We start from the raw sequence: 27767 nt of genomic DNA, 5'->3' as shown, positions 1-27767 counted from the left end.
ATTTGATGTCTCCTTTCATTGGATCCTTTCCTCTTCAATTTGGGGCCTGTCCTCTTCAGTATCTTTACTGATGACCTGGATGAGGTCAATGAATGCACCCTCAGTAAGTCTGCAGATGACACCAAGTTGACTGGAAGTGTCAATCCACCTGGGGGTAGTGAGGCCCTACAGAGGGATCTTGATAGGCTGGACAGCTGGGCTGAAGACAATGGGATGAAGTTCAGCAAGACCAAATGCCAGGTCAGGCCACAACAACCCCAGGCAACGTTACAGGCTTGGGGCAGAGTGTCTGGACAACTGTGTAGAGGAAATGGACCTGGGAGTACTGATTGATGCTCAGCTGAACATAAGCCAGCAGCATGCCTCTTCTCTCATGTAACTAGTGATGAGATGAGAGGGAATGGCTTCAAGCTGCACCAAGGGGAGGTTCAGGCTGGATGTTAGGAAATACTACTTCTCTGAAAGAGTGGTCAAGCACTGGAATGGGCTGCCCAGGGAGATGGTGGAGTCACCGACCCTGGAGGTGTTCAAGGAACATTTGGATGCTGTGTTGCAGGACATGGTTTAGTGAGAACTGTTGGTGATGGTTGGACTGGGTGATCCTGTGGGTCTTTTCCAACCTTGGTGATTCTATGATTCATGAATGTTTCTGTATTTTTTAAGATGCTCACATACTCATCAGAGCAGACTACCAAGCACAGCCAAAATTTTAAAATCATAATGGAATTGGAATTCACAAGACTTTCATTTACCTCTTAATTCCCTCACTGAGAGTTATACAACTCTCTCTGCTTTTTACTACCATTTCTCAGCAGTAAAATTACACTGAGAGTAATGTAGTAAGGTATCAAGTGTAAGGATGCATAAAATCAAGCTGAGAGCAAGAACTTGGTTAAGCCTACATCAGATCTAACCGACAGAATGACATTTTCATGTTCAAAACAGTTGAGAAGTGGAATAAGCAACAAAAATATTTCATGCGTGTGTACTGGACAAGACTCGTGAGATTCATAGCCAAAAGCCTTTAAAAATACAAATCCCAGATGGGGAGATTACGGTCCATAATTAGAAACCTCCCACTTAAGAGAAAATCTGCAGTAAATATTACCACACACAAATTCCATTGCAACCACAACAATAGCATTTTAAGAACAGCTATTTATTACTTCATCCAATGCAAAAAGGCTAATTTTATTACAAGAGGGTGTCCAATTCATCTCAAAGTCTCAGCTGTCTAAAGCAAAAGTATGTAAGCTCAGTCTGGTTTTTGAAAATTGAAGCTGTTTGTGTTGCAGCGCTGGGCATATATGTAGCAAAATTATTTGCTTGCTCAAACTATCAGTTTGCTGCTGTATTTACAATTCATTTCAAAACCAAATATATACACCTTTTGGCTAATCATATCTTGACACCATGTCTTCTGTCACCATAATTAGGAAGCAGGAAAGAGTTTTGTTTTGTTTGTTTTTAAATGTAGACCTTAAAATGTATCCAAACACAAAAAGTTAATGTTTTTGTTTGTTTCATACACAAGTCCAAGTAGATATACAAACCACAATACTAAATTACATTGTGGATTTGTGATGGATAGGTGTTTTGCGTGGGTTTTTTTTTTTTTTCCAAGTGTAAGTTCAAACACATTGAGTCTTGTAGTTCTTCTGGTCAGCAGAATTATTTAACAAGAAAAAAAGAAACAACAAACATTTGAGAAATCTATCGCATAGCCAGTTTTTACATTCACTCTCTGTACGTGTGCCAAACTAAGAAAACGAGTTGACTTAACTTTGCACATTGTCAAAGAAATAACATCGCCATCGTGCTGTCAAGCATAGACTGCAGCCCAGACCAATTTTTTTAAAGGAAGCTGAGCACCCATCACAGGAGGGACCCTACAACCCTACATACCCAATATTCAACTCCTACTGGCAGCTGTTTCAATATCTGAGTGAGCTAGAAAGTATTTTATCCTGAGGTTAGTGTTTTTCAGGTTACATCTTTTCTGTGATAGTGTTCAAGCATTAAGGCAACTCCTCATAATAGTTCCATGGGATTTCAGGGAACACACAAAAGCCCTCCGACAAGAAAACTGGTGGAGGCTTTATAATACCTGGTAAGAGAACTAGAACTTAGAATAAGCACCATGTGTGCATAAGGTCCAAGAGTACAAACCAGAATGAGAAGTCCTAACTTCCCCTACAGAATTCTTCATTTCTTCCTTCTATGGCACCAACAGCAAAATAATCCACTGCATATAAAGTGGTCACGATCTACCCCCAGAAAAACTTTCTTCAGAGCCACTCTAGTTATCAGTGCCCCTCCTTTTAAAGTTAAAACAACAAGAAAAGAACAAGCAATCACACACAAATGAACATAGCATCTTCTGTTGCACAGAACACAACAGAAGAGTTGGAAAGGATCTACGAAGGTCATTGAATACAACTGCCTGATCAATTCAGGGCTCAACAAAAGTTAAAGCACATTACTGAGGGCACCGTCCATTAGTTAATCATCTTAACGATTAAGTGACAAGTTAATCATTAAGAAATAACAACTTATGTAGCACCAGCTTTAGCAGGGGAACTTAGGACTACTGAACAGACCTAAACCAAAAGCTACAGGACCTTTTAGAAAATGATACAAGAAACAGCTCCTCACATCAAGAGGCTACAAAATATATTTAAAGGGAGGCAAGCTTCTCAACACACATTTTAGGAGCAGCTGTTTGCTTCAAACTCTTCCAACCTTATCTGTAGTTTTGGTGTCAGCAAGAATACTTTCAGAGGCAAATCCTCTGAAGGAATCCTTTCTTCAGAGCAGTATGACATTAGAAAAATAACCAACCTTGTTGTGTTATTCCCCTTTTTCATTGTGGGTGAATATAACTAAAGACTTCATCACAACCAAGTAATATCTAACTGACAAGCAGATAACCCACTAACTGACCATCCCTGAGGCCTTTTACTGAAAAGAAAAAAGCTGAAGAAAAAGCTAAGAAAAGCTAAGAAGAAAAAGCTGAAGAAAAGCTAAGAAAAGCTGAACATATGAAAACTTTTTCTGCACTCTGAAGATCAGCTGGTTGAAGAACAGATTTACCTTCTTCCCTCCACAGTTTGTGCTCCTTATGCCTTTACAATATCCTAGATACAACACTCTTTAAGTACTGGAAACCAGATCTCCAGAAAGGATGCCATTTCTCTTCAGAACCTCAGGTCACAGCAAAGGTGGGAAGATACAGGTTCTATTTAATAACCAAATAGAAGTTTTGTGGAGGAGGGAAACCAGGTGAAAGCAAATTCCATGATTTCTGAACTCTGGGACAGAAACACCTGCACTTTCCCACACCACTGAACTCACACCCCTAAGGTCCCAGCAGAAGAAGCCAGAGGTTTTGATAAGTGTTCAAAGCAGATATTTCCTGTATATACTTTGTATATGTTTGCAACAAAATCTCACATATACAAAGTATATGCTTCTGCTGCTGGGACCTTAGGTTCATTAGGTTGGAAAGGACCTACAAGATCATCTAGTCCAACCATCCTCCTATCACTATCCCTACCCAACTACTAAATCAAATCCCTTAGCACCTCATCTAAACGCTTCTTGAACAGCGCTAGGGATGGTGCCTCAACCACCTCCCTAGGCAGGCCATTCCAGTGCCTGACCACTCTTTCAGAGAAAAAATGTTTCCTCAGGTCTAATCTAAATCTTCCCCGGCACAACTTGTGGCCATTCCCTCTCGTCCTGTCGTTATTTATCAGGGAGAAGAGGCCCACCCCCTCCTCACCACAACCCCCCTTCAGGAAGTGGTAGAGTGCAATAAGGTCTCCTCTGAGCCTCCTCTTCTCCAGACTAAACAATCCCAGCTCCCTCAGCCGCTCCTCATAAGCCTTGTGCTCCAGACCCCTCACCAGTTTTGTTGCCCTTCTCTGAACACGCTCCAGGGCCGCAATGTCCTTCCTGTAGTGAGGGGCCCAAAACTGAACACAGTACTCGAGGTGCAGCCGCACCAGAGCTGAGTACAGGGGGAGGGGATAAAGGGGTCCAGGAAGCCTGGATGCTCCTCAAGATGGAAATCTTAAAGGCACAGGAGCAGGCTGTCCCGGAGTCCCGTAAATCGAGACGGAGGAGAAAAGACCAGTGTGGATGACCTTAGGGGTGTGAGTTCAGTGGTGTGGGAAAGTGCAGGTGTTTCTGTCCCAGAGTTCAGAAATCATGGAATTTGCTTTCACCTGGTTTTGAACATGTATCAAAATGTCTCCAAACACATGTCCAATTCAGCACAGAACATAAAGCTGGATTTTACACTTAATTCTATCGCTTCACCCATGTAGCAACTGTGAACACCTGCACAGAACTGTGCTGCTGCAACTGGAGTGTTTGATATTTTGCTGACGCCTTATGTGAGATGATGACACTTATCTTTGTCTTCAGAAGCTTCGAATCTCAAGAGCAAAATGTCCATAAGCTCCTTTCTCGGCTCTCCCCCACTGTAACATGACCAAGATCCAAAAAGCTCTAGCACCAGCATTAGGCAGGCAATGCAGTGTTCACAACTTGACAACCTCCTCTGGAAACGCAGGCAAGAAATTCTTTATCTAATCACCCTTCAATTTCCCTCCCTAAAAAAGGATTTCAAAAAAAAAAAAAAAAAAAGAGCAGCCTGGGCAAGCAACCGACAGCTGTTAGAAAACCTAAAATGAGCAGCAGATTTTTGTAAAGAAAGACAGACAGTGCTACAAAACACTGTATTCATGCCAGTGCTGGCCAAGGTTTCACAACAAATTGGGCAGCTTGCATTCAGAGTGACTGTACAGCTGACGAAGCAGATCAGCTGCAGGCTCGGCGTTTTCCTGGCACCGCTGCTCCCTGCACACTGTGCAGACCATTCCGTGTCACCTGCACCGTGCACGAACAGCACAGGCATCAGTCAGCTCCTGCTTCCTGCAGGGAAGGCTACGTGCTGCCGCTCATTTCCACTCGTGCCCCATGCAAGGTATATTATTGTCTCAGGATTCAGAATTATCTGCAGCAGTCAAGGACAAGCAAACAAGTTACAAAGATCAACAAGGATCAGATACTATTCAGAATGCAGGCAATGGAAGATAAACACAAATCAAAAACCCAGACTCCATCACAGCTGAGCACCTATTTCTACCAAGAGTATTGCTGCGCTTTCAAATGCTGAAAAGATGCCATACAAAACACCAAGCAAGCTACGCTATTTAATGTGCTGTTCTCTACCATCAGTATCCATTCTGAAGTTGTACATGCCCGATTAATCTCTAACCAGCTTTATCCTATGCTAAGATCCCAGGGTGGTATAACTCGGCCTCCAAACAGAAGCACTGACAAACACTGCATTGCAGAGCATTATCAGAATGAGATCCAGCCCATTTTAGTGTGGCCTATGGGAAATTTATTGTCTGAAAAGAGCAGTTCAAAGGTGAGGTTTTCTCAGCCCTATGGTGGAAAAAAAAATAAATAAACATCTGTCAGCAACTCAAAGAAGACACTGCCTTTTGGTATCACCAATGGCAAACCACCACAGGTTTAAAAACCCATTTCCTGAGATAGGAGTCGAAGTTGCATACCCAAAAGGTTCTGAGAAAATTTCCACTTAACTCCTATTTTAATGTCCTTGGGTTTTGTAAAAACCTCGCACAGTGTAACCTCAGGTGTATGTCTGTACAGGGGGCAGCATCCCATGCAGCGGTGTTCCCTAGTGTAGCATGGGGGTGCCAGCACAGCCCCAGCTACTGCTGTGGGGCCCCAGCCTTCCCCCAGCCCTCCTCCCCTCTCACTGGAAATAAGGCATCTGCCCAACTGCTGCTTGGTTCCCTGTACAGCAAACGAAAGGGAGGAGAAGCCACCTCACACATAACTGACTATCGAGGATAGATGGAACACACCAACAGCTGCAGAACGTTTACAGAGGAGGAACCCATTACAAGTACATCTATCACTATTAGTGCACAAAAACAATAACAAAAGGAACACCAGAAAACTGTGAGGCATTACGAGTGAATTTACTTAGTCAGATGGATACGATCTCCTGAGATTGATTAGCCTCTAACATGGATTAATAAGGTTTCATGTTTGTGCACTCTCCAAAGGACAAGACAGATGTAAATTTACCGAGTAAGAATTACAGTACAGGAATATTAAGAAAAAATTAAATTAAATTAAAATGCAAGTCTCAAGAATAACAATTTGTCAATACATGAAGTCAAGCAAATGCGAACACATTGAGATCTGTAAAATCAGAAGTCTTGCAAATACAAGAAACAAGGCATGGATAGATTCCAGAAGGTCATACAATACTCAATATTCACAGCTTTAGAAAAATTTTTTGTGTTTCAAGGAAGAATCTGTCACATACATTGACAAGATGCCAGAAAAAATGGCTTGACTACAAGTAGGCATTGTTTTTGTGAACGTATCTAAAAAGAGTCCAGGTGGCAACCTGGCTAACTTTGCTTTAAGGCTATGTCACCTTTTCCATTCTTTAACTCTGGCTCAAAGCAGCATCTTTACCAATCTGTAGCCTAATGAACAAAAAAAAATGTAGTTAAATATTTCCGCAAGTTTACTGGGGGGGGAGGGCAAGTAAAATAAAGATGTAAAATGAGACTTTAAAACATCACTGTTTTCATTTTCACTGATGCATTAACCCTGTTTACCAGTACTTCTTGATGGCAAATAACGGCCATCATCTACTTACATTTTCACCTCACCAAACAGAAGAGGAAGCCAGAGTTGGCCCAGGCACTCACCAGCCCATAGCTTTAACAAGTCACCTCTAAGTGTCTTAACTTGTGAGGAAGAGGTACGGCTAGATGCCTTCCTATAATGTTTCTCATTGCTTGCAGAAAAATGCAGGGCAATAATTCTTTTATCACACCATGCACCTACATTTTTGTAAAAAATATGGACAATTACTTTTTTTTTTTTTGTATCTGACCTCCCTTCTTTTACCTTCTCTTAAGGCTGTTCTCTCCTCCCTTGCATTGCAGCACCCAGCTTATTCACCCAGCTTATTCTTCAGAGGAGAGTTTTTTCATCTTCCCTCTTTTTTATCCATTCATCCTTCTACATCTCATATGAAAAAGGATCTTGAAAGCTATACTATTTGACCCACAGCCACAAATTAAACCTGATGGTCAAAACGAAGACAAAAAAGCCAATGAAGCATCAAGAACTATCACTCATTACCTACTTGAAGCAGCCAACTGAGGATGTGAAGACTTTGTACACTACTTCTGCAACCCTTCTGGGTCTCCTTCTTTTCCAGAGATAATGTCTGTTTTTTTTTTCAGTGCTGCCCATTTATCAACATATTTTTATTTAAATAAAGAAAAATCAGCACATAGATTTGCCAACTGAATATACACCTTAACTACATTTGACCTAGTTTATACTGTTAAGTACTGACATTTTCTCCTTTGTTATGTTTTTGTTGGAGTAATCTAGAAACACTAGTAATGATTCACTATAGCAATATTTGATTAAAAACAGGCACTTTTCACAGCATCGTTTATCTCAAAATAAGTAATTGCAGAAAACTGTAATGGGTATATCAGCCTGACCAAGTTCCTTTGTTTCATTCTTTTAAGAAGATACTATGTTTCCAGCTGTATGGAAACAAATACAGATGAACAAAATGAATTCAAAATAGCACACTCTCTATAAGCTGAATCATTGAATATTAAAGCACCAACAAAAGCACGGACAAAAAAAAAATTCAATTTAAACATTTTACAATGCTGGACAATTAGGAAGTGGCACGAGCCTTGCCAGATGGTTACTGTCCTTCCACAAATGAAGAAACAAGGAAAAAAGGATGCATCAAAAAAACATACACTCTAAGAAATACGAGAACCTTCTTGTTGGTAATCCTGTGCACACTCATGGCCCATGAGTACACAGCATCAGAGGAGGAAACTTAGAAAGGCTTAGACAGATACACTCTCTGCTGGGTAAAGAACAGCTGGAGGGCTGGGACAGAGAGTGACAGTGAATGGAGTTACACCCAGCTGGCAAACCATCACAAGTGCTGTTCCCCATGGATTGGTATTTGGGCCTGACCAACTATCTTTACTGATGAACTGGACAAGGGATTGAGCTCACTCTCAGTAAGGGAGAAAGTGTTAATCTTGCTGAGGGTAGGAAGGCCCTACAGAGGGACCTGGACAGGCTGGATCGCTGGGTTGAGAAAAATGGGATGAAATTCAACAAGATCAAGTGCTTGGTCCCACACTTCGGCCACAGCAACTCCAGGCAATGCTACAGACTTGGAGCAGAGTGGCTGAAAGACTGCATGGAAGAAATGGACCTGGGGGAGTTGGGCAACACTCAGCTGAACATGAGCCAGCAGTGTGCCCAGGTGGCTGAGAAAGCCAGTGGCATTCTGACTCATATCAGAAACAGTGCCAACAGCAAGAGGAGGGAAGTGATCACCCCTCTGTACTCAGCACCAGTGAGGCTGTACCTCAAGTACTGTGTTCAGTTTTGGGCTTCTCACTAGAAGAAAGGCACTGAGGCCCCAGGGCATGTTCAGAGAAGGGCACTGAAGCTGTGAAGGGTCTGTAGTACAGACTTTATGAGGAGCAGCTGAGGGAGCAGGGATTGTTCAGTCTGCAGAAGAGAAGGCTCAGATGTGACCTCCTAACTCTCTACAACTACCTGAAGGGAGGCTGTGGTGAGGTGAGCGTTGGCCTCTTCTCCCACATCACTAGTGACAGAACAAGAAGGAATGGCTTTAAGTTGCACCTGGAGGGATCCAGGTTGGACATCAGGAAAAATGTCTTCTCTGAAAAAGTGTTCAGGCACTAGAATGAACTGCCCATGGAGGTGGTTGAACCACTGTCCCTAAAGGTGCTCAAGGAATGGTTTAGATGTCATACTGAGGGATACGGTTTAGTGAGGAAATGTTGGTGGAAAGTGGACGGTTGGACTAGATGATCTTGGAGGTCTTTTCTGACCTTAGTGATTCTATGAATAATGCATGTGGTATATTAAAATCAGAACCAGCATCTTAAATATCTGGTACAGTACATGTTGTTGTTCTTCAATCTTTAAAAGAGTTATATCCTCTATATATTATTGAGTTAAAACAAACATGTCTTCAATTCTACCTCTGCAGGGTTTGGAAAGGGGTCAAAAATGAGAAAGATTAAGGAAAGAGCTTATGACAGATAAAATACATCAGAATAAAGTTAAAAATCAACTTGTAGCCAAGATACTATTTAAAATCACTTTTAAAACTGCTTCTGAGACTTACAATTTGGATGGGGCCCTGGGCAACCTGATCTAGCGCCTGATTTAGTGGTTGGCAGCCCTGCCCGCAGCAGGGGGGTTGGAACTACATGACATTTGGGGTCCCTTCCAACCCAAGACAACCTATGATTTTAGGTGACAGAAAAAAAGCTGTTGATCTATGAAATCACAATGAAATCTTAAAGAGTCACTTGAATTTTAAGAGCTAAATAATACACTGGTTTTGACTCTTTCACTATTTACTTAGAGATACAAAGTCCCAAATCATACAAAAAATAATTACAGATATTTTAAACAGATAAATATTTACACTGAAAATTCATTTAAGTATGTAAAACATCTTTTGAAGCTGTACATTCCTTTCTTCCCCTGGAACAAAGTACTGTATAATAACTAGGACACCAGACAATTAAGAGGAGATGGTTTGTGCTCCCAGTTTTATAACTGGCATACCAGACATAGATCAAATCACTGATGCCCAAATTTCCGTTCCTTCCGAGGTATACTGCAAGGAAGGATTGGGGGGGAGGGGGGAGGGAACATTTGTTTAAAAAACTATCCTGTGATCCTTGATCTTTACTTTTATATTCACTTATTTATTATTTCTAGTTTCATATTTCTTGACGTTAAACTCACCACGTTTATCTTTCTCTCAACACACTAGCATGAATTGTATCACTCCACTGACATGGACTATCAAGAACTTGATACAGACAGGAAAAGCATTCTCCTGTTCACTAAATTGAGATATGTACATCCTTCCCTTCAATTCTGTGCTAGTTTGAAAACATGTAGGGACACTTTTGTTACGCTCAGTAGCCAGGAAGGTCACCTCACCACTTCAAAATCCTGAGCATCATGACCAAGCAAAGATTCATAACCTATGCTATACAAGCAGCAGCTTTCTCAGTTGCTCAAAAACAATATCCACTTGAGTACTTAAAACATTTGTAATCCTCTACCAACTTTCTATATTTATAATTACCAAATTTACATTTGCTTAAAAACGAAATTTACCATAGTTACTACACAAACATTGCGAGAAAGACATTGATTTGAGAGCATCCTACACCAGAGAGGGAACAAAAGGCCCGTTCACAAGATGCCACCTGAAGTTTTACTTCCACAACTTGTACGCAGAAGAATTTTTACTCTGGAGATATTATATTAGATAACAGACTTTCATAGATCTGATCACTTCGCTTCTCACTTCTTTTCTCGATGAAGCCACAAGAAATAAAAACTGTAAAAAAGTATAACTTTTTCCTTATATAAGTTGTTTTATGGCTTTATTGCTGATCCTCAAAATGAACTGTAATACCAAACTTGTGGACTTGCATATTAAATCACATTTAACTGATGGCTCTTCAAACATACAGATCAGGCCGCTATATAGTAGAAGTAATACCACTATGGAGTATGACGTGTGTGAAGCCAACCATAACCCAATGTGATTTACAAAGCTCCTGGACCACCTCTGCACACTGAATGATCCCATCTACCTTCTGGAAACTTCCATTGCCTTCTGAACTCAGCAACTGGCAAAGAATCTCTAACGTTCAAGTGAAGAGTCACAGAGATTCACCCACACCGGAGGATGTCAACCCTTCAAAAGGGGAACCAGAAAAAGCAGATCCTGAAATTGAATAATCTATCTAGAAATGAGAATAGGTTAAGTTCCAACTTACATTTTCTCTGGTACTTTCACTTATTTCTATCAGAAATGAATATATGTGCTCTCTCTTGCAGCAATGGGTTTCATCTCCCAGTGCCCCTCCGCCAGCAACCCCAGGTGCACAGTGGGGGCACAGCCCCAGGTACAGAGCTCTGTACATGTGTCTCCAGCTCACTCATTCCCCTTCCAGTACCAAATCATAGTGATTAAAATATCTTCTCTAAGTACTCAAAGAAGAAAACTACTTTTACCGTAAGCATTCAAAGTGACATACGCAACACACTTAAATGCATTTAAACAAAGGGCATGTGTTTCAGTACATGTTATCATGGGTAAAATACACAATAAACAAAAGACATTTGCATGTAATTGCCAAGTTATACTTGTCTAGATAACTACAAACTTCAAATGCGAAGTGCAGTTCGATGTGCTTTGTCTTCACTCTGTTTTCATCTCAGGAAAGAGCTAGTTATCTACAGGTAAAAAGTATACAGATGGGTTTTATTTTTATCCTTTAGCAATAAAGAACAGGTCTAAGAAAAATAACTTTATATCTAAGGAAGATATAAAGAAATGGACAGGAAACAAAGCACAATCCAGCGGCTAGGGTCAAACCTGCCTCCCCTACCATTGCTTCCCAACAGGCAAGCATGCCCCAGAGAACAGCCACACTGGCTTCAGCCCATCCAAAACACAGAGCATCTGTGATTGCAGGTCGTTCAGAAACACAGGGAACTCAACTCCTCAAGGGGAAAGGAAGGAGAAAAACACACAAAGAAAAAGCCACAGGAGCTGGGAAGGTCTCCCAGTACAAAGAGGAGACATTACAACACGGAAAGAACGTGCAAGATTTCTCCTGAGGGGAAGAGAAGCTTATTTAAAGGAAGAGGTCAGAAGACAGCAGAAGAGTCAGAATTGGAGCGGCCGTTTCCAATCACAGTAGTAAAAATGCATTTTTCCTGACAGCTTCCTGAATGGGCTTCTCTAGTGCCACTCCCCAAGAGAGGGGTGCAAACATTCAATCACCTCAAAAGGGCTCAGGAACACAGGAACTAAAGAAATGAGAAACATGTGAGAAGCATTCAGTCTGTCATCGTCCCAGAAGGCAGAGGTATCACTGCATCATGACACAAACCTTTAGGTAGAAACTTCTGGAAGCTTCTGAAACCTACACTGCAGAGCCAGAGCCCCACATTTAATTATGCTCGCCAGTCCTGATGGACCAGCTCCGACTTCTTTGCAATGCCTTCAGCTCTAATGCATTGACTTTGCCATTGCAGCTCACAGAGCCTCTGCACAACCCTCAGCTTGTGCTTTGGCTGCTGCTGTGCAGCAAGACAACACTGCTCATCACTACAGGTAATGGGATACCCTACAAAAATAGGGGAAATCCACATACTAGGGTGAGAAAACAGAGAAGCCTTTTTCCTACCAGCAGCTAAGCCTCCATTGTCATGTTACCTTTCCTCAGAGGACAGCTGAGTTCTGCTCATTTGCGATATCCTGCCACTAATATTCAGATTTTTAATTCCCATAAAGAACTCAATAGGCAGCTGGTACAATACTTCAGTGCAACAGTTACTGTTTGGGTTTTTCTTTTAACATTATCCGTGAACTTGAATATACTGTAAGCGATACTTAGGCTAAAAGAAATTACACTGTATCACATTAAAACAAAATCAACCACACAAGATGCATTGTATCTGTATCTCCCAGAAATACAAACAATCTCCTCCTTTCCATACCAGAAGCACAAATCACACAGTAGAAAAAAAATCAACTGCAGCCGTACAATATGCAGTAATAGCAAGGAAACAGTAAACCACAGCATTCATTTCCAGCTTCCTCAGGCTCCGAGTGGGCACTCTGGATGACACCAGTACTCTCTTCTAAGAGGAACAGTCTGAAAAGCACTCCACATAAATTTGAAAGAGATTACCTGTTTCTCTTGATGCCTCTTTCTGCAGTAACTCTTTGAGCAAGATTTAACTTTAATTCATTGAGTTCTAACTGGCAATGTTGAGCAAGAAGTGTTGCTCTCTAAGCCATTTATTGTTTGTCCTTATAAATTAATGAAAATCAGCCACTGTCACTTTACCTCACTGACACAATTAAGACTTACACCAGATTGTCTTTCTAAACCAATCACATCTTCACCTCGGGCTCTGTCTATTCTCTGCCAATCATTCCCTCACTACAGCTTGTATTTTTGAGGCACTGTGCCCATTACTTAGTGTGGTGGGCATTCCTAACAGTTCAGAAGAATATAAACTTCCTGGGGCTGTATAATGAGAATATTTTTAGGAGATCACTGCCTGAACAATTCTTACTTTAGCTTAAGGTTTGTTTTTTGTTTGTTTGTTTGCTTGCAGTATGCAATGCTTGAAGAAAAGAAAAAAAAGATTAAGCTTTATCACTAGGTGCATTGAAAGTATACTCAATAGGCAACTCATCATCACACTTTGCGTTGAAGTGAATGAATAAATTGAAGCTGAGCAATATATATATATATATAGAGAGAGAGAGAGAGAGAGCACATATATATAGAGAGAGAGCATATATATATATATATAGAGAGAGAGAGAGAGAGAGAGAGAGAGAGAGAGAGCATATATATAGAGAGAGCGAATACACCATTTACCAATCCTACAGTATTTACAGCAACTTAAGTGTTTGATAAACACTGATTCTTCAGAAACTGTGTAAAAGACGAAGGGTGGGAAAATGTTTAGAGGCTTTCAAGAAGAAACAAAACCACACTAGTGAGTTTGGAGGTGTAAAAATGATTGGTAACAAGATCATTGAAAGTACACAATAATAGAATGGCTTGGATTAGAACGGACCTAAAGATCACTCAAGTTCCAACCCCCTGCCATGGGCAGGGCTGTCCCCCACTGGCTCAGCTGCCCAGGGCTCCATCCAGCATGACCTGGAGCACCTCCAGGGATGGGGCACCCACAGCTCTCTGGGTAGCCTGGTCCAACACCTCACCTCCCTGAGTAAAGAATTTCCACCTGACATCTGATCTAAATCTCTCCTCTTTTAGTTTAAAGCCAACCCCCTTGTCCTATCACCATCACACTGTGTAAATAGTTGGCATACCCCCCCCCACACACACTTATAAGCTCCCTCCAAGTACTGGAAGGATGCAAAGAGGACACCTCAGAGTTTTCTCCAAGCTAAACAAGCCCAGCTCCTCCAACCACTACATTTACCTCAACTGCCAATGAAAAACGCAAGTACTTTAAAAAGTGAGAAGGAAAATCAGAGAACTGTACTGACTCTCATAATAGATTGTGGAAAACAAAAGACTGACTAGAAAATTGGAGAGAAGGCAAGTGGGTGTTCTCATTGGTAGAAATATAATACATCGGTAGAATGAAACTTGACTGGAAGAAAGTGAGTTGAAGCCATAAACCAACTTAAGGAAGCAGATAGTTCTGAAAGCACTGCAAAGACATTGTTCTTCAAAACTTTTACTCACAATAACTTGAATAATGCATTCAATGTCTGCTCATTACTTACTTCAAGTACAACTGCAAGCATCTCATCAATGATGTATACAGGCAAAGGTAAGTTACAAGCGTTATTTCACTCCGAATGAAAAAAGATAGGTAGAAACAAATAATGAAGGCAGTCTGGCATCAGAAAAAGCCATTTCTAAAATAAAGGTTCAGAATTATTTGCTACATTCAAAAGGACTCTTGGTTTCCCCAAAATGGACATGCTTTGCTGAAACTTCCTCTGGGATTTCAGTACAGGTGAATCAGTGGAAATTGAGAAGAGTTTCAAAATCCAAGGGCACCCATAAAGGAGACGCAATGTGCTTCTCCTTCGCATTCTCAATTCTACATTTGAAGAGAACACTCTTGTATAGAAAGTAACATAACAAGACTTGACAATAAGCCCAGTGAAAACTAAATGAAAGAAAAGCAGCCAGCTACGGCTCAGTTTGCATGGTAATATTAAAAACAGTTGAGCACAAAGAAAAAAGTTGCAAAATTTGAAAAATGGATGGCGGTTTGTTAGTTTGTTTAAGAAGAGGAATCCCCAGCCAGCAGCACTTCCCTCAGTCTCAAGAGGATTCTCTTTCAACTAATTAATGACAAACTGGACTCTCACAAGGACAAACTCAAAACAACTGAAAAAGTTAGAAATCCTATTACATAACTCATCTGACTGATCCCAAATCAAAACACAGACTGAGCTCCCTGACTGGAGGAAAAGGCTCACAGAGCTCCTCTTGGTTTCCCTTAGCATTTTAAATCAAAGCACTCTGTGTCTAACCTCATTTTTTGTTCACATAGGAAGCTACATCACAGGCTTCTGCAAAACAGCGAAGTGTGGAAATAAAGACATAGGCTGAATTGAGAACTATCACACTTCAGAAGACTCAGCACGACTAACCTAAGCCCAAGATTCAGCAAGCTCTCAACGCTGCTTTTTCTGACTATAAAAACACTGTCGCAAAGAGGTGTTAAAAAGAGTTAAAACTGCTCAAGTTTTCTGAACTCCAAGCAGATCCCAGGCCATGAAAGATTCCAAGTCAGCCCAGGCTCTCTGGCAACACACTGCGTACAGTAAAGTACCTGCAAGTGCTCTGTGCCAGTGGTATCACACATGAATCAGTAGAGTGGACAAGTATTTATTTAGACAACAAATCCATGCTCGCACACTTCTCAAAATACCTCTGTTACAGCAAAACCTTTGTACAAAGGAATTATGTCTCTCTACAGATGCAACCTAAAAATAGGAATTAAGTACAAACAATGCAACCCTTGTCTACACAGGTTGGACGTTCTGCAGACCTCTCAACAGCAACATCACCATGCCCTGTAAATTATTACATTTATCACAAAAAGGATGTTAGCTGATCTGTTTCACATGTCAAGAGAGATACAAAAAATTGCAAAAATGTACAATCTACTGAAGCAATTTTTCATTTTAGCATGCAATTAAGTGGATGCCAATAGAGGGGCAATAGCTGTTTGCTTACCAATTTGGTCAAGAGAGCTAAAGGTATCGAGCAGGGCCCAGGAAAACACAAAATCACATACCAAAGCCCTGGAGATCACACAACTCAAAACCAATCACCTTTTTGAGTACCAGCCTGACCGGCAGATCTCACACAAACAAGTTTTATACACCTCTGCTGAACTCAAGTCTTTCCACAGCAGCATGTTTTCAAAACCTCAGCTCCTTGGCAAGCACGCTATTAAACACAACGAGATTTAAAGCAAAACGTGAAGTTCACTGTGCCCAACCTGTAGTTCTACATCAAAAAAGATAATTTTGCACCAGTAGAATGTTTCATATGAAAGCCACGCATCCTGCCAGCATGACCAGGATACTGAAAGCCATACAAGTTGGATGTGCATTCAGCATTTCTCTCTCTTTTTCTTTTAATTAATTTCTTCTAAATGTCCATGCTACCCTCAGCTCCACACCTGATGAGTCAAGAGACGTAGATAGCTCAATACCTGGCACTAGGGACAGTTCACATACTTACAGTAAAAGTTTAAAAATTAAGCTGCTCTGGAAAGCCTATGGCTAATGCAGTGTGTACTTTCTGGTCCCAACCCAGTGACAAGTGAACGTTTGTCCATAGCATAACACTGCCAGATTTTAACACGACTGATTATTAATTGAACTCTCAGCATAAGGCGATCGCTCAGAAGAGAACAAAGCTTTGTAGCTCAGACAGGGAGATAGTAACAAGGCAGCTATGGTCACAAAGGCCAGCGGTGACAGGAAAAGCAGTGACACCAGACTGAAAGAAAAGAGAGGACATGAAAGGAAGAGTAAGGAGTGCTCATGCAACTTCTGCTAACTATATGTCTGTCTCTTCTTACTGCAAATGCCACCTGGATTCTAAGGACAAGACACATCAGGATAAAAGAGAAACTGCTTCAGTTTAAAATAAATAAATTCAAGGAATTTACAATGGTTTTAAACATTTTGTTTGTTTGTTTTGTTTTTACTTCCTAATGTTTGTTTTGTTTTTACTTCCTGTCTACTATTAAAAAGAAATAACTATCAGAAGAAAGGAAATAAAGCAACTCTTCTGAAGCAGACACATAGTAGTTTCCTCGCCCTCCTGTCACAATCACAAGGCCTTCTTGTTCTACTACTACAAAATAATGTTATTGTAACAGAAACAAAGAAAAAATAACAGAAACATGTAAGAAAAATAGATTCTTCTATACAAAGATGCCTCAACATGAGAAGTTGTATAGCAGTTCTAAGAACCTTTATGACACCTTAGTCTAATGTAATCAATGCAACTGGGACCCAGCATGGGTATAACCACTCCTGAACACGTTTGTGCTTCGGTTACCAAAGGCTACTTCCAGATTTCCAACAACAAGCTCAGAAAACATACTCAGAAAATCAGCACTACAGTATTACAGAAAGCACGCAGGTGAAAACTCATCCAGAACACTGCTTTGTGCTAAGACCTCTGGCAAACTGTCACCTCAGCCTTTGGTCAGAGCTGTCCTCACAGCAATCCTACGCTGCCTTCTCCTCGCACCTTCAGCACCCTGGAGCTCTCCTCGTTCCCAGAGCCTCACACCCCTGCCACCACGTGCCTGCAGCACACCCAAGGATGCCACGAGATCTCACCTTTCATTTTGACAGTGGGAGAATTGGGTCCGCCTGATTGCTTCCGCCATCCTCTCCAGTTCTGGCAAAGGCTCTCTGCCTCTGAGATGAAGGAACAAAGGGAGTCCTCCTCAAAGTGATCTGAGTCCTCGAAGGAGAACCTCTCCCCGTCCTCCCACTCCGCAAACATGAGTTCCATCACATCCAACAGGCGACACAGGGGAAGAAGAAGAAAGAAGGAAGCGGAGCTGCTCGTTTTAACAGGTGGATGGACTGAAGGGCTCCTGGAGTACTTCAAATGTCTGTTCCGTTCAGATCCCCATGCTACGGTACCAGGAAGAACAGAGCAAACGCTACCTTGAAGTGGGAGAAGCAGGAAACCGATGCAAACTAAAGGGTTGCTTGTAAAAATCCCAGAAAACGAGTTCTTAAAAAAAAAAAAAAAAAGTTTAAAAAACGCTTCTGTCCACGAAGCGTGTCCGACCCCGCGAGGCGGCGGGTGCGCGGAGAGCCCTTTCCAGCCCGGGCAGGTGCACGTCACAGCCCGGCGCCCGCAGCCCCAAGTTGGGACCCGCAGCGGCCGGGGCTCCCTGCGCTGGTGCTTGTCTCACTCTCACGGCAAAGCCCCGCCGGGACCGGGCCTCCCCCCGCCCGCGGCACCTCAGGAACGCCTGCAGGGGCGGCGAGCCCGAGAGCCGCCGGAAGGAGGGGGCTCGGCGGGGCCGGGGCGCCCGCGGCGGGGGCAGCGCGACCTCCCGGCGGCTCGTCACCGGCGCGGGCGAGCGGCGGGCGGCGGCTCCGGCCTCATGGGGGCGCGGGCGGGGAGAGCCCGGCACCGGGGGCCGGCGGGCGGGCAGGGGCGGCGCGGCGCAGCTCCCGTCGCGGTCGGAGCCCGCGGGTCTCGAGGCCCGCGGCCGGCACAGGCCCGCGCGCGGACGCCCCCCCGTGCCCGGCCCGGCGGCGGCGGTTTGCTGTCCTGGCGCGGCGACGGCGGCAAGTCCCTGCCCGGCGCGGGCACCAAGATGGCTCCGCGCTTCCCAGCTTCACCTGCGACACCCCCCCGCCAGCTGAGCCCCGCTTCCGCCGCCGCGCTTCCGGCTTCCGCCGCCGGGCGGGCGCGTGGGGCGCGGCGGGGTTGAGCGCGTCTCGTCCCGTGGGGCCACCGGAGGAGCGCAGCCGTGCCTCGGCGGGGGCGAAGCGCTTCGGAGGGGGGATTGCCTTTCTTTGAGAATTCTTTCGCGTTGCGAACGGGGCCGCGAAGGAAAGGGCCCTTGGCCGTCCCTGCGCGGCGGCACCGGGGGAGCGCGACTCGTGCTGAAGTGCGGCGCCGGGCCGAACTGCACGTGGATGGGGCGACGCGGAAGTAACGGCCGCGCGCGTCTAGTGGAGATCGGGAAGCTTCCCAGTGCCCTTTCCCATCGCTCCTTTTTTAAGATATTTTAGGAAAGGAAACAGAGAGAAAGCACCGTTCCCCTCATGTTTTATTTCCTCATAAAAGAACAAGGAGGAGGAGCGGCTCTCAGGAATACCAGCCAAAGCGTGCTGACCTCGGCTCGGAAAGGCCCTGTTCCCCCCTCCAGAAACAAAGCAGGTGTCGGGAGCAACTCTGCAATTAATAATGAAAGGACCTCACGTCCCATTACGTAAGGAGTTACATAAGGTCTTCCTATGTCTGGGCTGAAAGCGCTTTGTTTCATCTTTTTCTGCAATCCTGTTTTATTTTAGAGACCTGTTACACTGTGAGAGTACACGACTGAAAAAAGAAAGGCTGAGTTTTCTCTGCCAATTGTGTAAGCATCAGCTGAGCAACCACAGGTTGCACCTGTGTCTCCCTGTGTTTGAACAGAGGGAAAAATGCAAATCATAGGAAAAAAAGAAGAGCTAGGGAAAATGGTTTCAAGTGCTGAGAAAGAGTCATCCTAGAGCTGAGAGAAACCTAACTATCTCAGAACAATCAGCGTGTCACTCATAATTCACCTCAGTCCTCAAACAGAGGAACAAAAATACCTCATGTTTAGTGATGGGTCCTCGTAGTGAGCCTTAAAAAATTACTCCTCTGAGGGAAACTTGCATTGTGTGCTCCTTCATGTGTAATGCTTGCCAGTTTAGTATTTAAGATGTCAAACACAGAAATAAATATAAATAAATTGTGCATTAATCTAAGAGATTTTTTAACCCGTATAAATGTTGGATCCCTAAGTGCTTCCTACCAGTAGGGAAAATGGGAGCAGTCTACAGCTTAATTCTCAAATCTTCCTCTAAGACTTCATCTAATTTAATGTGCTGTAGTTCAAAGCTGCTGGTCTTAAAATACTTGCTCAATTCCTTTAAGGGATGTTCCCGAGGAGATATCTGAGGTAATAGGTAGATGAGAAATGTATTCGCTGCATGCCCTTTTTACAGGAATCATTATTAGCTAAATAAACTCCCATGTTAGTAAGCTTCCTGTGCTTTTTTTCTCAGATATTTTTTTGCCAGCAAGCTGTCTGTATACATTTTCACTTCATAGGAAGGGCTAATTTACGCTCATGCATTTGTATATATGGCATCTGAATGGGTCATATAGTCAGTTACACAGGAATATATATATTAACACCTACAAAATGGGTATTAATTCTGGAGCACTGAAATTAAAACTTTTCCTTTGTGGGGGAAAAAAAAAGCCCACAAACATACAAAACCTGTTTTTCAGCTAATGAAAAATACTATTAGTTAAGAATAGGTGTTGTAATTACCCTGTGACACGCAGTCAGGCAACTAGGTAATTACTGTGCTCCTTTTTACAATGTGCAGGGGCAGACAGGGAATGATACTTGGTAGGACTTGGGGATTTAGAGCTTCGAGCAAACTGCTTTGCCCCTAGTTCTGTGAAGTCAAAACGTTTAGACCTTGGTTCCACAAGGATAAAAACGATTGGATAGTTAACATCCTCAAAAACACCACAGCAGAGCATCAAATGCTGACCTTACTGATAAAAAGTTTTCCAGAAATGTCTGCAGTAGTACCTTTATCACTGTGACCCCAGCTGCTACCCAGCATTCTCTACACTTGGTACTTCAGTCTTGCCCTTTTCCTTTTTCTCTCATTGGTGAGCCGAAGCTTACAAACCTGAATATCACTTCTCTTTTATTTATTTATTTATTTTTAAAGCAGATTCACAGCTGGTACCTTCTCACTTAATAATTTACCAGACTTGGGTTTTGTTGAGCTCCTTCCAAATGACTTCAATTGAAACTACCTCAAAATGCAATGCAATACAAATGTCATTACAAACAAAAGCAGTGACCTGCTGATCAACTCACATCTGACCTGAAGTTATAGCCAGGGTTGAAACAACAGTAAATCATGGTAAAGAATGCAAATCTGATGATTTTCTTCATCCTTCTGATATAATTTTCCTCAGGCACAGTCCACCACCATCCTACGAGACACAGGTACGAGAGCTGTTTGATTTTGGGAGGAGGGAATTCCCATGCGTGGGACAGTAAGAAAATTTGAGGAAAGATGCAACCTGCCACAAAATCTCATGTAGACACCTTAGGGATTAGAACCAACAGCACAGGTTCTAAGCAAGGCTCACAGGAGGACTGTCAGTAATGCATTATTCTGTTTCATGGCAAGAGGAATATTAGCACTTCTTAAACTAAGATGCACAAATAATTCCTAAAGTCAGGAAACAGGGATTCTCCAGGGCAGCACGTGGAACTCCAAAGTGGAAGGATGATCTGCATCTTCCCATGGAAAGAAAGAAGACAAAAATACCATGACAAAAGAGGCTATGAGGAAGCAGGATGGTATTCCCCACACTTCTCAACTATCTGAGTCAGAAGCTACAAGAAGATGCCTCTATTATAAAGTATGTGTGCCACTACTCCAGGTATAAAAGCTTTGCTTAGTGGTTCCTTCATCGATTTGAGGATTTGGAATAGTTCTGTCTTGTCTTGGATTGTTTCTGGGTGTTCTGCCAAGTGCCAGGCGCTGTGCCAAGCAGAGTTTCTCAGGCTTTCCACTCCCACCACTTCTGTCTGTGTACTTCTGCTCCCAGAGTGGTGCCACAACCACAACTCCTCAGCCTGGCCACCTTGGCAAGGAATGCCCACTGTGCTCACTCCCCAGCCTTAGTGTGGCAGACAATACTACCCTGCCACAGATACTTCATACACCTTCCGCTGGATTTCCTCTGGCTGATGCAGCTGGCAACAACTCTGAAACAGATTAGCAGATATGTGCACAAGAAGGACAAGTTGAATTTCTGCAGTGGGCACAACACTTCATATAATAAAATGAAGCCCTTTTACCACTAGTTTCTGCTTGTTCTTCTGGGCTGATCAAAGGCAGAACACAAGGAGGTAAAAATGGCTTTTCCTGTTTTTCACCATTTTACTGGCTGCTCAGTGGGAGTATGTCAATGACTTCCTGACACTGGGCTTGATGCTTCTCCTAAGAGCTTCCCAGGTAGTGGCTAAAACTGGCTCTCCTTCCGAGGGATCGACCACACACATCCTTGCAATGCAGCAAAGCCAACATCCTGAAGGGCACTCGGCTGATGGGCAGGTGCAGGACACCACGCAGGCCAGGTACCAGGCAATGTGCCGTAGCCCACTTTGATAAGTTCTGTCTCACATATTTTGGCTAAGATGGTGGAAAAGACGTCCTGCATTGCTGTCCAACTGGATCTCCTTCCAAGGGATTTACTGTACACACACACACTTTTGTCCTGCCAGATGACTTGTTAGTGCACAGCACCAGCAGTAGGTAGAGGCACACACCTTACAGATTATGGGAGTTATGACAGTTTACATCAACAGGACTCTAGGTCATGAGCTACAAGAAAGCTGAAATACCTGAAGGTTTCACAATACTTTATGGAACACTGCACGAAAGAAGGCTTTCACCTGCAGGAACAGTGCTTTCCTGGTGAGGAAAAGTGGTTTAGAAGATTGTGGGGACCTAAAAGAATCTAAAAATACAGCTAGAGTTCTGGAGTGTGCTTTGACAAGAAAAAGGAGATGAAAGAAGAGTGCAGTAGGAAACTAAACATATTTTGTCAAGGGATGGAGAGATAACTATGGGTAAGATCCTACATCCTAGCATGATCTGTTGTAGGACTGGGAATGGCATTAATAGGCAGGTAGATATGGTGCCTGGTGTTGCCTTTTGTCAACATCACATGCAATAGAGCAGTTAGCTTTTACCAGACTCCAGTAGAAAATACAAGTTGCACCAAGAAAACATAGAGGACAGAAGGAGAGCTTTGCTAATATGACGTTTTTCAAATTACAAACAGGCTTCGGCTTGTTATGTTTACTTCTATTCAAGTGGAACAGTCCTCACTCATATTCCTTCCCCTTCCAGATTGGGAAAACACAAGTTCACAAGTTGCAGGAATTTGCTTTCATTTTCTAAAATATCAGAGGCTGAAAGCATGGGAAAAAAAGGGGGGGAGGGAGGGGATGCAACAAGGAAAAACAAAGCAGGGTGACAATTTGCACTTCTGTCTTAAAAAGCATTTCAGAAGACTGAAAAAATGTGCCTTCCAGTTCTTGCAGGCCAGACCTGGGTGTGTTCTTTCTTTGTCCAGCATGAGGGAGTGCAGGTGTGATTGTGAGTTTCTCCTTGTCCTCAGGGCCATGCCTTGGAAAGGCATAGCTCATAAACGCCCATCCATCTTTTTCCAGCCAACTTACTGCATGATTCAGGCATGTATGTTCCCTCATGGTTCTCCCAACAGACAGAAACTATAGGCACTGCTGAAAAGGCCATGAAAAATAGTATCTGACAATTTCAGCAGTGCTCTGCTGAAAAGAAGGAAATTCAATAATCCTGCAGAGATGACAAGGCCACTAGGATGGTTTCTCCCATACAGTGGTATACTTTTTTCATTCCTCTTTTATTTTAGATGAGTGAAACTACTGTTCACAATTCCTTTGCCTCCATTACACACAATTTTCAGAAAGTGGCATTTCTCATATTAGAGAGACAAGCACTCACAAATACCCTGGAACAGAGTTGTAACATTTACATTTATTTCCAGTTTTAACCTCTCACCGGGGACTAGAAATCAAAGTCAGTGCTGCAGCCCTGACGTGACTGCTTTTCACTGATGAGTCATGTGGTACTCTACAAGTCAGATCCAGTGTGTTTTTATTTCTAATTGCATGGAAAGTAAAACACATCCTTTCTATGGCTGGAATCTAACACAGGCTCAATAACAAAGTAAAGCACTCTCGAGATTTTATCACTGCAAATGCAATGGGCCCCAGCTGTTTAGCAACACTGACACTGCAAGATTTCATTGCCTTTTCGCATGCAGCAATGTAGTCAGAAGTGACAAGCAAAGGCACATTTTTAAAGTGCACATATGGCTTTGTTTCCAAGTAAAATATGGAATGTGCAGAAGAATAGTTTCTTGTGCTCAGGCAATATGACACTAAGGAAAATGGCACATAATTTTTGTATCTTAAATTCCTGTCCCTTGGAAAGAGATAGTCTGTTTTCCAAAATCACTTCCTGAAGATTACTGTTTCATGATATAGCCATCACTATTGAGAATAAATATCTCCAGATAAATCACAACCGGCTACCAATGATATTTATTTCACAGCACTGGGATTGGAGAAGAGATGGAGCAAATAATGTTTTTGTACAAAAGAAGGGAGAGCACACAGCTTCTTTCCACCGCTCTGCATCTAATGCACAAGTGCCTGTGCAAAATGTACAGAGCTTCCCCAGACATGGAATGCCATGAAGCTCAAACAAAGCTACCCTGTGGAACCAGAAGCTCTGGAAAAAAAGCTTTGTTCATTTGGATTGAGCAGCTTCCGATTTTGAGCTAATTCTCACCACAGAATTTGAAGTGATAGCATCACTGGTTCTCTCTTTGGAATCTTATATAATTGGAACATATGCCTGATATTAAAGCTTTATTAAATAATGGATTTGCTATTTGTGAGATGAGTCACTGGTCCATACATGGAAAATGGGGTCATTAAGGGAACACTTTGCAACAGCTGTTAAAATTATTGTTAAAATGCAGGAGACTACAATTACAGCTAAAATCTCCTGTATGAACACAACAATTATGCTTCAGAAAGCATAAGATGCAGCTTACAGATAATGCCTGTAAGGATTACTGAGCATATTTAGTCTGCCCTTCTTCATTTTGCAGATTGCAACTATAGATTTCTCTTCCCTTTGCAATAATTTACAGGAGTGTAAGTTTTCTTTCTCACACCTTGTTTGTTCTGCCATTACCAAGCTGTCTAGCAATATCTAATATGCAATATAAATTTACAGATAAATAAAAGCAGTACAGTCAACTCAAAAGGAACTGAAAGGGGATGTTCTCCATTTCTCAGAGAAGGCAACTGTTATACTACTAGCTCTTTTTTTTGAAGTCGAGACCACATTTGGGCATCTCAGTGAGATATGGTGAGAAAAAAAAAATAATCGGTCTCTTGTGGATTATATGTTTGATTCTACATTTACAGAATCTTAGCAATTGTTAAGTCAGTTCGTTTAGAGAGAGTAATATCCTAACTAGCAATGTTACAGACTTGAAAGCTTCCTAAAAATTCTGAAAAGGAGATTCCCTAGCTCAGTTTTATTTCAGTCTGCCAAGAAATACATAAGGAAAGTTTCTAAATATGATATTCCCTCTCTATCAATCTGCAGTTTTAGAATTCAAAAATGGTAATCAAAGGAAAAAAACAGAGGTGCTGCTGGAGCTGACTCTCAACATGCCTTTGCTGTAGAAGTCAGTTTTTGTATGTGTTCTGTACGTCAGCCTACTGATAGGCATAAGATCACTGTTTGGGAGAAAAAGGTTATCTACTTACATAAGACCAATAGATGCTATTCTGCAAAGCATGTAAGCAGATCTTGGCTACCTGAAATAATCCAGCAACTTAGGGTAACCTTGCTCTGCTGTGTTTTTCCAAGCTTTGTGCATCCTTCAGGAGAGGAAACTTTCTACATGCCATGAAACCTTCTACTTCAAATGTAACTGGCCTGTAGCAACATTTGCACTGCCCTTCGGTCTTTCAAAATATAAAGATCAGGTACCTTAACACTTACACGTAGGAACAACAGATGATTCTGAGGTGCAAAAACTACACTATACAACATTTAATGGACAGTAAAATCGTTGGCCCATTTCTGCACAGATATTCCTCAGAAAAATAATCCAACCTCAGAGTTTGAGATGTAAGGTTTTTTTTATTAAAAAAATGTAATGTTATGTCCCATCAGAATTTTAAGAAGCCAAGTCTATACAGTGTACAGCTTTCTCTTACAGAAAGCATTGTCACCATGACCACACACCAGCACTCCATTTAAGAAAACATACCTCGAGTACTCAGAAGCACAGGTGAGGGTCAGTGCTTCTTATATTAAGTTTAGCTGGCCTCTTCTGTGTAATGCATTTGTAGGAGACACTAATAAAAATACCATACAAGACACAATGACTGAAAATTACCTAGGCTGCTGCACCTGCTTCTCTCCTTTCTGTTTCAAGTAAGAAACAAGGGAGAAAGTATTTTGTCCTAGACCTAACTGATGGAGTAAGATCTACTTTATAGCGTGATCTGTAAAACAAACCAGTTGACTATTAAAATAACGTGGATTCTTACTGAGTGCTTTTCTCATTTTCTTTTTTTTTTTTTAAACCTTCAGATCCATCCAGGAAGTGAGATCTTTAAATTGGATTCCTCCTCGATTAGGAGATTTAGGGTTCCTAGACTACATCAGCTGCTTCTATTTTCAGCTTTCTTCTATAGGTATGTGACCAGACCATGGCAGGTACTGGCAACTGTCCTGTGAGCTGACTCAGAGGCTACTATCTTTTTTAGGCAGATCTCCATTTTTAGCCACATACCTGCAAAATATTGTGACAAATTCCTGCAGATTTGCTGTCCAAAGCTTTAATTGCTGTTCTCAAAGTAACCTTGCATCTTCTCTGGTTAAGAAAAATAGACGTGTTTAATTCTATCACCACCACTATTCTCTCAACTGATGCTGAATCTAGCAATTTATATTTATTGAGGATAAATAGTAGGAATTTAACGAATAAAAACATACACTGCATTTCATTAGGCATCTTGTGGACACGGACTCTCCTCTTCAACTGAGCTGAGCTGCCCCATGCAAACAGTGCATCACCTTGGCCAACCTACACCGCACTGAACCGAAGTTGCATCCATCCAAACAGGAATGTTAAGCCCCTATCATTGCAAAGACAAGGCACATCATGACAATAAAGATTTCTCAAGTCTTAAATCAATCTGACTGTGGTTTAAATATTTAGATAGTTGAAAGGGTTTCTGTTGAAATCTCAGAAGTTGTGCTGAATCACACCAGTTCCCTTTCCTTAGTCTTGCTAGAGATAGTAAAACAGTCAACCTAAAGTAAAAGCTCTTCTCCAGTGTGCTTAGTGCCACAAAGTGTACAGTCATCTGAATAGTACACTTGTTCTTTCTTAAACAGGTCTCCACCCCACAATCAGAGGTTATAATCCTACTTTCCTTCTAGCAAGCCTGTACATGTAGGAGGGGGGTGGGAAAAGAGTAAAGAAATAACCATTTGAAGCACATTTTCTTCTCTGCATACAGCTCAATTTTAAACAAAGCAGATTAATTAAACTGCAAAGACAACGCTCGGTGCTTTGGCTATTTATTCTGTCTTTGTTTTTTGTTGCTTTTCAAAGAGGCCTTTTTTCTGCTTTTGAGAAGGAAATTGAGAAATGTAAACTTCTTTGAGGGCTTCAGACAAGTTTTCCAGTTAGGTTTCCACCAGTAATCTCTCCCACAGTCTTTACCTTCACAGTGATGAGGGTCCACTGCCCAGGCTGGCATGTGTTTAAGTCTCTGCACAATCTCTTCTAACTGAAATACCTGAGAGCTACCCACTGCTGGATCCTGAGCCACGGGCTGACGTGGCCATGGGATGTCAGCGTGTTAGCAACTGCTTCACAGCAGGATTCACTGAATGCATATTTAACGCCAGTTTGTTTCTCCTGTTGGGCAACAAGTCAACGTGAACTCAGCATCGAGTTGCAGCTCTTTCCAGCTAACTCCTTTGAGCCAAAGCTGCCCCGATGTCTGTGTGAAGGCCTTCTCAGATACAACAACAGAAGAAGGCCTTTTGTTTGGCTGATATCAGAGTAGCACCGCTTCTCTTTTGGTCAGACTGATACAACACAGCTATCGCTCCCAGT

The 27767-nt window shown here is 42.4% G+C and overlaps 1 protein-coding gene across 3 annotated transcripts in view; it reads right to left on the bottom strand.

The window, feature by feature from the left end:
• Window positions 1–18188, bottom strand: part of ZSWIM8 (zinc finger SWIM-type containing 8) — a 90293-nt gene extending 72105 nt beyond the window's left edge. For all 3 annotated transcript variants that reach the window (XM_065746486.1, XM_065746484.1, XM_065746485.1), the window contains exon 1: window positions 17576–18188. In XM_065746486.1, coding sequence (XP_065602558.1) covers window positions 17576–17753 — 178 coding nt within the window. In that variant the 5' untranslated portion in view covers window positions 17754–18188. The remainder of the gene's footprint in view (window positions 1–17575) is intronic.
• Window positions 18189–27767: the final 9579 nt, after the last annotated feature.

Source organism: Cyrtonyx montezumae, unplaced genomic scaffold (assembly GCF_038088225.1).
Source record: "Cyrtonyx montezumae isolate F1298 unplaced genomic scaffold, pur_monq_1.0 scaffold_4, whole genome shotgun sequence".
NCBI lineage: Eukaryota > Metazoa > Chordata > Aves > Galliformes > Odontophoridae > Cyrtonyx > Cyrtonyx montezumae.
Note: the sequence above shows the minus strand (reverse complement) of the source record. Positions and strands in the feature narration are given on the sequence as shown.